This window comes from Dipodomys merriami, unplaced genomic scaffold (assembly GCF_024711535.1).
Source record: "Dipodomys merriami isolate MVZ:Mamm:240054 unplaced genomic scaffold, mDipMer1.0.p SCAF_20, whole genome shotgun sequence".
Classification (NCBI taxonomy): Eukaryota; Metazoa; Chordata; class Mammalia; order Rodentia; family Heteromyidae; genus Dipodomys; species Dipodomys merriami.
Window position 1 is genome coordinate 20678388 of NW_027203382.1, and position 14084 is coordinate 20692471.

Below are 14084 nucleotides of genomic sequence, written 5' to 3' on the forward strand. Positions count from 1 at the left end.
ATGGCAAAAAGAGTGACATTAAGAGGCACTACGTTCATAAACTGCTCTATTGAATGGCAACTCCTTTGTACAACTGCTTAAAGAAATTATCTTGCCCATGTAATTGTAACCCCTCTATACAGTATGTTCACAAAAAATAAAAATAAATTAAAAAATTAAAAAAATATTTTTAAAAAGGTATTTACTAAGAGTTTCCTTGCAGGACATCGCCACAAATTCAGCACAACATAAATAAAATGAAAAAAGAACATACAGTATTAGAAGTTGTGTAATAGGGAAGAACATAAAGTAGTGTTTTTTAAAAAGTGCTGGGATAGGTAGAGAGGAGAATTGTTGAAAGTTTAAAAGGTAGGACTTGAGGAACATTTTAGCATGACCTGAAAGGAAACAGGTAATGAGCCATCAGGATCTGAAGATGGGGCCTGTATCCTGCCTAAGGTATAGCTACGGCAAAGCCTGAGAAGAACAGTATTTCTGGCACTTTCTGGGAAAACCAGAGACGCTCTTGAGATTGTAACAGAATGAAATGTAATTAAAGACAGTTGAATTAAAGACCTGTCATTAGTGCACGTAAGCAAATGTGGTTGCTCTAAGAACAAACAGCTAAGCTAGTTTATCAACACTCAGGACCTGGAAGCTAAGGACAAGAGAACAGCAAAGTAAAATCAAGTGTATATTTTCCTCTGGAGTGTCAAAGTACCTTTAAAAATACTTACGATTCCATGCCTTTTTGATGGAAAGAGTTTTCAAGTGCTTCTAAAAGGACTGAAAGCTTTTTGATTAAGAACAGAGGTTCATCCTTATTAATTCTTCCTGGCTCTAATACAAACAAGTTGCTGTCTATATCCATTTTTTTCTATCATCTTTATTGTAGCAAAACTCAAGAAAATCAATGTGAAAATCAGCATAGAGTATTCTTATACTCAAACACCTGTAGGAAATAAAGACTCTTAATAAAACTTAAATAACCTGGAATATGCTTCTCCCATCATGTGGTTTTGCTCATGTTTCTTACAGCATATTTTAGAAATAGCTTTGAAAATTTTTACTTTCATAGTTTTGGGGTTAGTTTGAAAGTATACATTGAGAAGATATAGATGAAGGAGTGTTATGGATTGTGATAAATTATTAATGTGAGGCATATTAAATCTACTTATAAGTGACTTCTCACATTTGAAAGTGATGTAGTATTTGAAATGAGGGTGCTCAGTAATCTTACACAGCACATTCTTGCTGAGTGTGCCAGATGGCAAAACTTACCATGTCCTAACTCTGAGCACTAGGTCAAGGTGAGCACAGTATGGCCTCACAGTGAAGCTCTACCTGTTGAGTGTGAGGCCGGGGTGGGGGATGTGGGTGGGAGGGTGCGGGGAGGCGGGGGAGAGGAGGTCAGGGGGCAATGAGGCTCTCTTATTTGCTATTGACTATGGTGCTTAGTACTTGTTCAAAACATTTTAGCTCCTGGGACATAACCCTATGATATGTAGTATCCACCTGGGCCTATTTCGTCATCTTCATAGGTCTTGGGAAAGAAAGGAAAGTAAAATAAATAGGCTGACACTTGAGCTAACAAAGTCCTTTGTTTCTGAACCAAAATTCTCATGGCTTTTGCCCGTATTTGCAAAACAGTAGTAGGCTAACCTTCTAGCCCACGTGTATAACAGAGGAAAAGCCTAGTCTCATAATGACCTACAGGAGTCGATGTGGCACATATGACTATTGCTCAGAAATACTCTTCCACTTGCCATCCCTGCCTCCATGAAAAGTATCATTTCCTGCCTTTCTCTTGACAAGTTCAATTCAATCCCTATCAAAATTGATATCAAAATCCCTGTCAAATTGTTCAGAAATTGATGAGCTGATCTTCATCATAAGACTTACATGGGGGCCCAATGCCAGAGGCTCACACCTGTAATCATAGCTATTCAGGAGGATGAGCTATGAGGATCATGGTTTGAAGTCAGCCCAAGGAAGAAAGTCTATGAGCTCTTATCCCCAATTAACCACCAAAAAGCCGGAAGTTGAGCTGTGGCTCAAGTGGTAGCTAGAGCTAGATGCTGGAGCATAAAAGCTTGGAGACAAAAAGAAAAAAAAACACATTTAAATACGTATCTAAGGGTTCATTTTCCTAGCATCACATTATCTGACCTTTTCTGCTTGACTCATTCTTGATTCATGGCGCGCGCGCACACACACACACACACACACACACACAGAGCATGGGACTCAGAAAATCCAGAACAAGTTGGACAATAATAAAATTGTAAACCTCACATTTCCTGATTTCAAAACCAACTACAAAGCTACAGTTATTAAACGGTGTGGTGCAGCCATAAGGGTTCACATGTAAAAATAGAATAGAAATCAATGTCCAAAAATCACATTATGTTTATGATCAGTCAATAAAAAGAACACCATGCAAAGGAAAAATCTAAAATGTTCAATCACAGTGCAGAAATAAGTGTACATCCACTTGCAAAGAATGATGTCAGATCCTTACCTCAAGTCATATACAAAAAATGAACTAAAATTCAATTATAGACATAAGCACAAGATGTAAAAAATAAAACAAGAAAAATACATGAATCTAAATCTCATTACTTTGTTGATGGTTTCTTAGATATAACACTAAAATCATAAGAATTGAAAGAAAAAATATAAATTGAACTCCATTAAAATGTAAAACTTTTGTGTCTTTCATTTTGTGTTCTCAAAATGAAAGAAAACAGCCGGGCACAGGTGGCTCTTGCCTATAATCCTAGCTACTCAGGAGGCTGAGAACTGAGGATCATGGTTCAAAGCCAGTCCAGGCAGCAAAGTCCATGAGACTCTTATCTCCAACTAACCATTAGAAACCGGAAGTGGTGCTGTGGCTCAAGTGGTAGAGCACTTACTTTAAGATGAAGAGCTCAGAGACAGCGCCCAGAGTTCAAGATCCATGACTGGCAGAAAGAAAGAAAAGAAAGAAAGAAAGAAAGAAAGAAAGAAAGAAAGAAAGAAAGAAAGAAAGAAAGAAAGAAAGAAAGAAAGAAAGAAAGAAAGAAAGAAAGAAAGAAAGAAAGAAAGAAGGAAAGAAAGAAAGAAGGAAAGAAAGAAAGAAAGAAAGAAAGAAAGAAGGAAAGAAGGAAAGAAAGAAAGAAAGAAAGAAAGAAAGAAAGAAAGAAGGAAGGAAAGAAGGAAAGAAGGAAAGAAAGAAAGAAAGAAGGAAAGAAGGAAAGAAAGAAAGAAAGAGAAAGAAAGGGAGAGAGAGAAAGAAAGAAAGAAAGGGAGAGAGAGAGAAAGAGAGAAGCAAGCAAGCAAGCATTTGCAAATCTCAATTCTAATAAAGGAATCAGATACAGGTTAAAGAACTTACAATTCCATAATAAACAACAGAACTCGCTTGTTAGATGTAAGAAAATATAATAAACATGTCTTCAAAGGTGATATATAAAAAGGAGGGGCAATCACTAGCATTGCCACGGATGTGGACAAAGTGAAACTCTCATGCATGGAGATGTATGCTAAGTGAAGGAGTCAACCCCAAAGACAGCACGTCTACATTTATGTAGTCTACAAGGCACGGCCACAGAAATAGAAAGTGACTTAGGGGCTGGGGAAGGTGGGAGCGAGGAATGGACTGTTTGTGGGTGAGGGTGACAAACTGACTTGGAATTAAAGACACAATGAGAGTAAATGAAAAGCTCACTGTAAAGGAGGGATTTTCAGTAGCTGTTCAAACAACCCAACTTTCCAGTGGGTTTCCAAATTTGGAATGTGACTTTGCACTTTCCTTCTGTCTAGGAGTGTTAGTGGAAGGTTAAGGGTAAAGGCCCTACTTTTGAGTGGTTACAATAGCTTCAATTAGGCCCCTCCCTCTCCATGCCTCAGCCATGTTCATTTATTTGTTCACTGAATGTAACAAATTCATTTCCTTCTTAGAGGCTGTGGCAAATTCTTCTTTCTTCAGAGATGGTTTTTCTCCACTGGTTTTGGGTTTCTTTGTCATTTTACCTTATAAACTTTTTCCTCAGAACCCAGGTTAGCCACTTTAAAGTATGGTGACTTGCACCATTCATTAGTTCCTTTTTATTATCACTTATTTAATTCATTCCTTTGATAAATGTGTATATTTTGTATATGCTGAGCACTTCTGGGAATATAATAATGACCAAAGGCCTAAATTCTGGCCTTCAGTTTACCTAAAACTGATGGGGGTGGGACAAATAAATACATGGTGCTAGTTATACAGCTAACAGTTAAAGAGAAATATTATAATCATTATAGAGAATTATTAAACTATGGGAATGTACACCTACTGGAGTAATGAAGAGCTTCTACTTTCTATGAGACTGGTTGTGGAACGACTACGAAGCTGACTGTAAATCAGATGTCTAAGGTAAATAAGGTGGGGGTAGCTGCAAGGGGTGAAGGATGCTAAGAGAACAACTTAAGGCTTGTGGTTTACAATATTAATGGTGGTAAGAAAAAAAATGGTGGGGAAAAATGACAGGGATCTAGTCATGTTCCTCTCCCAACCTCCTCCAGGGAAGAGATTGTTTAAAGACATTCTGAATTTGCAGTGTTCAGTAGGAACATCTGGCAGCAGGCAAGAAGATGGGACTGGAAGATGGGATATTAGGACTAGAAACCAGAAAAGGGAGAGAAGCTGGCAAGAAGTAGGTACAAGCTCTGAAAATAGAGTGCGTGCAAGGTAGATTATCTTTAAGAATACAATATCCTTTCTGATATTCCAGAAGCTCCCCTTCCACTCTTCAACCCTCTGTAGGTGGCTTTCTTTTGTATGGTCAACCATAACCCCAATGCATAAGAGTTCCAGAAACACATTATACAGTTGGAAAATAAAAAATTAGCTTTCCTCTTTGGCATTCTGTGCCTATGTGTGTGGCAGTACAGAGGTTTGAACTCAGGGCCTTGAAACTGCTAGACAGGCACTCTACCATTCAACCTATGCTCCCAGTCCTCTTTGGCATTAAGAAAAATATCCAACATCTTTTGTTCAAGAAACACACTATCACTCTGGGTCTCTGCCTCTAGTACTTTTGTAGGCATTTTTTTAAATACTACATTCATACTTGCAACTTATTTCTAACACTCTTGCTCCCTAATTTATAGATCAAAATGCAAATAAAGTGATTCAAGGTAGACAAAAGCACTAGCGTGTCTTCACTAACAACTGTTCAAAAGCATACATTTCTCTTGCACCCTCCAAGAACATTCAGCTTTTATAGGCAGTGAAGTCTGGGTGTGTTCAGACTAAAATGAGTAAGGCAGCTTTTCTGTCCTTCTCAAGCCCCATGGCTTATACAATTCCCTTTAAGTGGTACTCATTTGGTTAAGCTGTGTGATGATGAGTATTTTGTCATGTTTTCCTCTTACACTGAAAAGAAAAGAACAGCTCCTATTAAGATTAGAACTGTTGAGTTGTACAGACATGAAAACAGAGAAGTGTTTCTTTTCTTATTTGGTAAATATTTTGCTTTTGAGGCATCAGTAACTAATCACAGCTGTTTCCTTCAGTTACAAATGGATTCAATCAGGTAGAATTTCAAATGAAATGCACAAACCACCAGAGTCATTCCATTATTCAGTACAATGGTAGCGTCAAGCCTGGTGAAATATATGTATTAAGTATGCATGTATTCATCAAATCAGACAAAGAAGCTAATGGGTCTCTGATTAGTGTTCTAACTCTATTATGGTGATACTTTCATCTCACTCTGACTCATCTAAAACATGTGAACAAAATGCTAGTAAGTTTGATGTACAATCTGTTATGTGACATTATTCTGCCTAAAAACTGCACACTGAATTTTGGCTAGAGCTTCTCCTGAAAATCAAAGGCAAAAAAGAGCTGTTGTGAAATTGACAGATTCTTCAGTATTAACACTAGTAATTTTAATGCTTTATATAAAAACTAAGTAACTAATCAGATCCTAATTTATGCCCATCTAGGATTCACAAAATACCTCATGTCTAAAGAGTCTGTGGTAAGGATACTAGAGAACAATAGCTACTTCAGTCCAGAATCAAGGTATCAGAAAAACAAATAAAAAATATTCTTTTATTTGACAGTAAAAAAATAAATGTGACAACTTATAAATAAGTTTCTTTAATAATAGACTGAGTGCTGGATCCAGAAAACAACATAACCAAAAATATCCATTAAGAAATAAAAGCAGTGTTCTTTAAGGGTTAATTCACTGTAATGTAAAATTTCATTTAAAAAATATGATGATTACAATCAGGCAGATACTGACTTAGCTATGCCTAAGTTCTGTTCCATAAAGTATGCTTTTTGTTGGGCATTGTGACACATCTCAGCACTTGGGAGGCTGAGGCAGCCCAATTCCAGGCCAACCTGGACTACCTTTGTGAGACTCTTGTCTCCAAAAAACAAAGAAAAAAAACTTTTAGAGAATACAATGTCATCATTTATACATTTCTTCAGATATTTGTTTTTTTTTTTCTAAACAGTATAGAAGTACTCCTTGATGAACTCTGATATCTACAATACAAACTTGTTTTTAAGGGAGCTGTAAAGCAGGTCCAGTTTGGAAAGTAACAATGAGGTGGCAATTAACAATAGTATCAATCTTTATTAAAAATTAACGACCTTTGGTATTTTTGTTTTAGGTTTCTGTGGTTTAGGCATATCCAAAATTTCTTCATAGTCTGCACTCATCCCCTTTGCCCAGCGACCAACTGTGACCATTCGATCTGTAGGGAATAGGAAAGTTAGGAAATAAGACAAAACAGTAATCAAATGCATGGTCCTTAGATCAGTATTGCTTTAGCAAAGGAACTAGTTTTGACATGAATAATCACAAGGAGGAAAAACTCCATCACTAAAGGAAAGTGAGCAATTCTGTAATTGATTATAACCCTTGATTTTAGAGTACCACAGGCAATTTCTCCTCCCAATTAGGGAAATGCAGCAACTACTTTGCAATGCACAAACTGATGAGAAAGCTCTTTCATTCTTTCCCAGAGTTCATCATTACAGAGCCAATGAATTCTGAAAGTCTGTAAACATCAAGACTTATGAAACATCAGTTTTAAATGCACAAGATTCCACCTGTGAAATTATACAACATCTGCTTGTCAGTCTTGTTATTTGGGAAGTGGCAATCCTCCCAGGAGGGAGAATTCAAATCCCACTTCATCATTTCAATCTTACTGCCTACAGGGTGGCAGAGACTATCTTCTAGACAAGATTATAAATAAGAACTCTTCGTTTTAAAATTTAAATGTTAGGGATAGGAAATAAGAACAGGCAGACTGCTGAAGTAAAAGAAGAGTACATTTCCCTAAGAAGTACGACAGGACCACCTTGCTGTCCGCTGTCCTGCTTCCTTTAATGCATGATTATCATCAGGAGAACTATGAAATAATCATCTTTCCTTTTCTCAAAAGGAAATAAATTTGCTGTTTCAAATATGAGGTTTTTGATAATCAGGCTTGTATTTTACTAAGAAGAAACTAACTAGCCAGATGCTGTGTTGATAACACATTTTTAATAATTATGGCAGTTTTTACAATTAACTTTGAATTATTTAAGCACACACAAAGCAAGGCATATATGAGGAAACCCAATCCTCCAAACGTGGAAAGTTCATATTTTGATTTTTCTCTTGGTACATCAATTTTTTTCTGTAAATAATTACTTACAGAATTATGTTCTAATATAAATTCATTAGTAAATTTTAAAAGCTTAGAAGATGCAGTATAAAACAAGACATCTATGGTTTACTGATCATATATATGTAAATATGTGTGTGTGTGTATATATATATATATATGTATATGTATATGTATGTTTACACATACTTCTTCCTGAAAATTATAGCTAATGCTCAATTACTCAGTTCTATGTCTACTGCTGACACAAAAGTAATTAAGACATTGGCAGGGGAAGAAAACAGTTATCTTTAATAAACAGTGTCTCTGACTTATTAATAAAATGCAACAAAAATACAGAGGAATACCTCCCTTATCCTTTCTAGATTGAGGGCTATAGACTCACCTGGATTCTGACCCTCAGGGCAATCTTTCTTAAAATGTTCCACAGAGCCACAGAGTTTGCAGCCACCACCTAGTAAAAGAACAAAGTCATTGAACTGGACCTTACACTTACACAGACAGGGCTTGTAGTATCTCAAAGCACTTTTGTATCTCACTTGATCCTTACATCCCTGAAGCTGTAAAGGTGGCTGAAGACAGGAAGCTAAGTGGGTAGGTAGGTGTCACTATTTCCCTTTTTTGAGTCAGTCTCACTATGTAACCCATGCTGGCAAGCTGGCCTGCCTCAGCCTCCCCAGTGCTGGGTTAGAGGTATGTGCCACTATTCCTCTTAATTCATTCTTTGTTTCTCTCATTTCACTAAGTGCTCTTTTCCAATCCACTGCTTCTGATACCTAGTCTTTAGGGGAGAAGTGGAAAAGAGATATAGTAGGAGGCATGTGTTCAATCACTAAGTGCTAATGTTACCAAGCCACAGTTCTTTGTACCTGGCCCTTAGGGGACAAGTGAAAATGAGAGATGTACATATCCAAAAGCTATGAAACAGTCATTTGAATTTTAACCATGTTTGACCAGATAAGGGTACCCTTACCTTGCAAACAAAATCTGAGTGCAGGTGCTTTTTGTTTGTTTTGTTTTTGTGGTAACTAGTATTTACTCAGACCTTTCTGATTATTAGCCTGATGCTTACCATGTGAACCTTGCCCCCAGCCCTGTTTTATGTGATAGTTTCCCCACTCAGACACATACTTCAGCTATGATCTGCCTATTGCAGGCAAGGATTAGTGATAGTCACTGGTAGATGACTCCATATACTTTGAAGGAAGCATGGAGGTAGAATCTTTCAGACTTTTTGGCTGGGTCAGGCCTAGAACCTCAACCCCCTAAATTTCAGCCTCACACAGAGCTTAGGATAACACAGATGTGCCTGTTGAGAACTTTTCTGCTTAGGCTGGCCTTAATTCTCAGCCTTCCAAGTAGCTTAGGATTACAAGTGTAATCTTAGTATTTGGCTCAGATGAATGTTTTTGAAGTTGGCTAAAAATTTCATCAGACTCTAAGATAGTCAATGACCACCTATCTACGCCTCCCCCCCCCCCAAAAAAAAGTTAGGAACTACCACCGTTATATTATAAATGTCAAATGGAAGTGAGCATTATAAAAGGAGTTAAAGTAATTTTTGCTTCAGAACCTTTCATATTAGCATTAGGGTGCTGTAAATCTAATGAAAATAACCATGTTTCTGCTTTAAGCAATGTTCCAGGATTTTGAATAACACACATAGTTCCTATTACAAGTCTTTCATCTAATGGTCAAACACAATTATGTAATGGTCAGATATTGTCATAATCATGCTTATAATGCTAAGTGACTCTGTCAAAAAAATGACCCTACAGATACAAATCTGGCTGAATTCTCACACCTCTTGCCTATTTCATTTTTTAATATACTTTAATCATGCAGTATCATTTTGGCTCATTAGAAAATTTCTAAGCCTAAGGGCTCTTTATTGTCTTCCATGCCATAGGAAAATAGACTAGACACTGGAATAATATAGTTTAACCCTTCTAATAGGTAAATACCATGGTTCATTAAATACTAAATACTATTATTACATGTAGCATCATTCCATGTACCTCTCAAAAAGGGAAAACCTATCTACTATATGGAACTCACAATGCTAAGATAAAAATTTGAAAATAAATAGGCATCCTATTTGTTTTTGCATCTCCAGTTTATAGATAATGAAACACAAGCTTAATAATGGTCAAGTCCCACAAACTAAAGTCCTACAACTAAATACCTTTTAAATCTTGTATTAGTTTGAGATATAATCCTTCTGCTTCTGTTACATTTAAATGTAGAAATGTATACCTTACACTCACAAATGATGCTGAAGCAAGTAGTTTGGAATATGCATCTTAGTTTTGTTCCAATTTATTAATATACCAAGTCGCATTACAGTACTTACCATCAGCATAGACTCCTTTGGGATTATCAGGACATGATCTGGACAGGTGGCCCATCTCCCCACAAACAAAACATTTTGCAAATGGAAACTCACCTGTAAAAATCAACAGTGCCTTATGAATATGACAAGTTATATAATTCATACTATGTTTAAATACACTAAATAGAATACATGTATTTTTCCTAATTTGAAACTTAACCTTATATAATTTCAGAATCTTACTGGCATGCTTATAAAAAGAAAAAATGTCCAGTTGGTTATGTGTCATTTTCCCCACCAACCAAACAAGAAACAAAGAGAACATACCCAGAGCCGGGTCTACTTTAGCTCTGCACTTGGTTATTTCATGTTCTGTGGACCCACACCGATAACATATTCCAGTACCCATATCTTGATTTTCAAGGGCAGCGGGGCAATCTGCAACTCCATGGCCAGGTTTTCTACAATGGAAGCACACCTGAGAAAATAAAATGTGAGTTTACACATTGAAAACTATACAGTGATGTTACCAGTTCTTGTTATTAATAGTACCTTTAATAAAACTTTCACTTTAAAGTTCTTTGTAAAAAGAAATGTATGTAGAAATATGTGGAAAAACATGCTTTACACATTTCTAAACATTTTTATCAGTGCTTTTAAAATTTCCAACCTGTAAATCCATTTATCTCAGAAACAATGTCATACATGGCTTTGTAGAGGCGACTGTTTAAATGAATTGAGTGGCTATGGATTATTTATCTTATTAATAAGGACATACAACACCAGAAAAAAGCTTTCTGTAGAGGATAGAACATAGCTTAGAATTATTAAATTAAAAATATCTGCATCTATAAAATTCATTTAATTCAATGAATTTGGAACAAATGTTTTAATTTAAACTGATTCAAATCACAAGATACATTTCAAAACAAAAAAAGCATATCCTTTTTGTTTTTGTACTCTTAATGCATAGCAACACTGAGTAAGAGGTTTTATTTTAGAATATATGCTCAACACATGTTAAAGAAATAACTAATACTTAAAGGAATTATTTTGCTCTAATATAAACTTGAACAATGACTAGAGGGTAGGAGGAGGGGGAAATGAGGTGGATATGTTGTGAATATAAGTACATTTTATTTATATATGAAAATAGCACAATGAAACCCACCAAAACCTGTTAAAAAGGACAGTAGAGTGGTTAAGAGTAATAAGATGGAGTGAATTTCTTCAAAGTACTTTTTATACATATTGTAAATATCACAATAAAGCCCCTTTGTGATATTAATTTATGCAAACAAATTTTTTGTTTTAATTTTATTGTCAAAAGATGTACAGAGGGGTTACAGTTACATAAGTAATGAGTACATTTCTTGTCAAACTTGTTACCCCTTCCCTCATTTTTCTCCCATTTTTCCTCCCAACCCTCCCCACGGTTGTACAGATTATTTCTAACATATTGTCTTCTGAGTATTCCTGTTGCATTGGCTCCCCTTTTGTCCTATGTCTCATCATTTTGTTGTTCCCCTACTGAACAATATAGTCATACATAATACTTAGCAGTTTGTAAAATGTTTTTCTGCAGTTTTTTAGCAGAATGAAATTTGAACTTGAGGCCTTGTACTTGCTAGACAAGCACTGCACATGAATAACACCTTTTCTGTCAGATAAGCCTTGGACTTCACCTCTCCTAGATTTCGGCCTCCAATATAGCTTGGATACAGACATGTACAAAGTACCAATATGTCAAGCAAGTTCCAGGTTTTGAAGTCAGACAGACTGAGTTTAAATTTTACCTCTGTTACCAACCAAGTGGCTTTCACTAAGTTACTGAACATTTCTGCACTTTAGTGTTTCCTTTCTGTAATATAGGAACAATACTATCTTCTCTGTACTGTTAAGATAACTAAAGTACATCAAATATATGTGTGCTAAAAAAGTACAAACCCTTTTAAAGATGTTTTATTAATCTAGGATAGCATCTACTAAAATATGCATGTGTGTTTATGTGTAAATGGATGAGAATCCATCTTACTATATAAATAACAAGGTAGAAGCAATGACTTACCATTGCATTTTTCTTTGCTGCTTGTCTTTTTAATCGTCTTCCTTCACGCCGATTGTCTTTCTTTAAAGCAATTGCAATTTCTTCTCTTACATCCTGGCTGTCTGTTGCTATTATCTCTCCACTGTGAACCATCTGGGAATTCTGTCTTAGGTATTCCATGAATCCATTCACATCTTCATTTAAATACTCCTTTTTCTTTTTATGCTTGGCCTGGTGTGTATCATTTTTAAGGGACAGTCTACTGGCTTCAAGTTGTTGATGTTTTGGAAGGTTTTGGCTCCTTCCTTGCAAGGATCCCTTCTTCATGTCTTCCCATGATGTTGCAGACAAGGGCCTCTTATTATGGGTGGTACTAACTCTTGCCCACCTGGTCATGATGTCATCTGAGGTTCCTCAACAATCTTTAAGATAACAGGGGTGGTTATCAATGAAAAAACAACTGGGTGTATTAGTTATCAAATATGCCCATGTTAAACTTTTTTAAAAAATTTATGGGGCTGGGAAGGTGGCTCAGTGGTAAAGTGCTTGTCTTGCATGTATGAGGCCTGGGGTTCGATTCCTCAGCACCACATAAGCAGAAAAAGCCAGAAGTGGTGCTGTGGCTCAAGAGGTAGCGTGCTAGCCTTGAACTGAAGAGCTGAGGGACAGTGCCCAGTCCCAGAGTTCAGGCCCATGACCGACAAAAAAACAAAACAAAAAACCCAACTTGTATTTATTAAAACACATTTGATTTCATTCAGACATTTACATATATATTTAATTCTATGATATACTACATAGATATGTCTCTAACATAAATCTTGCATTTGCCAGACAAGTTGCAATGCTAGTGAAGGTGAGGGTTATTGGGAGAATGTATACTTTCTTAAAATTGTTAATTTGCTAAGAAATCGAGTTATTTCCAAAGTCACAAAGTACACAGCAATGCAGTGAATGGAGTTGTTTCCCACCTCAAATCCAGTCTTCCAAGCTGTTTATTTTCCTACCTCAAAGTCCCAAGGCTATTTTCTCCCAATCATCCTGCCATTTTAACATAACGACCTAGAAAACTGTACAGAGATCTTATCCTCTGAGACCCCTTAAAATCAACTGATACGTGAACTGACATTCAGTATATCTTGTCCACTACCAGGGCTGTCCGCCCAAATTAATGATTCTGTACACATACACACATACACACACACGACCATACATCCACATGACCCAGGGGGTGCGGGGTGGGAGGGGTTCTCCACTCTTGTGACCTGAAGTTCATCTTTATAAGTCTTCCTGGCAGACTTTTCAGTAAACTGGTATATAAAAGTTGTCAGCAGGCAGGTGATGCTGTCTTACTAATAGCGAAGGTGGCTGCTGTTTGCAGCCAGCTGGTTTTAACCGATTTGCAACTGCTTCCTTTTAATTATGTTTCAAAGCACAAGAGAACGCTTGAGATCACAACGGACGGCAAGAGGGCGTACCGTCATGTTCACAGCCAGCCGTGGCGTGCACAGCGCGCACGTCCACGCGGTTTACAGGAGGGCCGCCGAGGCCCTCCTTTAACAGTGTTTGCGGTTACTTCCACGCTACCTCCGCAGAGAACGAGGGCATCATTACCCGCAGTGTTCGGTCTTTTCCAGGCGGCCCGGCCGGCGACGCTCCGTCCCGGCAGCTCTCGCCGCGGTCCGGGGCTGACAAGCCTGCCCGCCCCGAGGGGAAGTGGGCGCCCAGGCTGACGAGCGGAAGCCCGCCCGCCCGGCGGCCGACCCGGCAGGCTGCGGCCGTCTCCGCCAGCTCTAGGAAACCCACCCATCGAGGGTGCCGAGGGCCCCGGTAGACGACCTCCCTTACCGCGCGCGAATCCTCCAGAGCAGCCGAGTCGACGGAGCAGAGCAGCCCAGCCCTCCCTTCGGAGGGAGGCGGGCTGGCCGTGAGACCGGAAGCACGTCGTCCCTGCGATACGTCACTTCCGGCGGCCCCGCCCCAGGCGGGCGCCGCGTAGGCGCCACCCGTCGGCTTTGGGTTTCCCTACGGGTTGGTGGACTAGGGTTGGATTTCACGCGTTTG

The 14084-nt window shown here is 37.9% G+C and overlaps 1 protein-coding gene across 2 annotated transcripts; it reads right to left on the reverse strand.

The window, feature by feature from the left end:
* Positions 1 to 6579: 6579 nt before the first annotated feature.
* Positions 6580 to 13957, reverse strand: Zcchc9 (zinc finger CCHC-type containing 9). 2 transcript variants are annotated; one of them, XM_070031165.1, is made up of 6 exons: positions 13869 to 13957; positions 12042 to 12442; positions 10301 to 10451; positions 9995 to 10087; positions 8027 to 8095; positions 6580 to 6720 (listed from the first exon to the last, which is right to left on the reverse strand). In XM_070031165.1, the coding sequence occupies exons 2-6, from the start codon at positions 12414 to 12416 to the stop codon at positions 6602 to 6604; spliced, it is 807 nt and encodes a 268-aa protein (XP_069887266.1). In that variant the 5' UTR covers positions 12417 to 12442; positions 13869 to 13957; the 3' UTR covers positions 6580 to 6601. The 2 variants fall into 2 exon arrangements, with proteins under 2 accessions (XP_069887266.1, XP_069887267.1); XM_070031166.1 differs by lacking the exon at positions 13869 to 13957 and adding an exon at positions 13635 to 13738.
* Between the last annotated feature and the right edge of the window lie 127 nt (positions 13958 to 14084).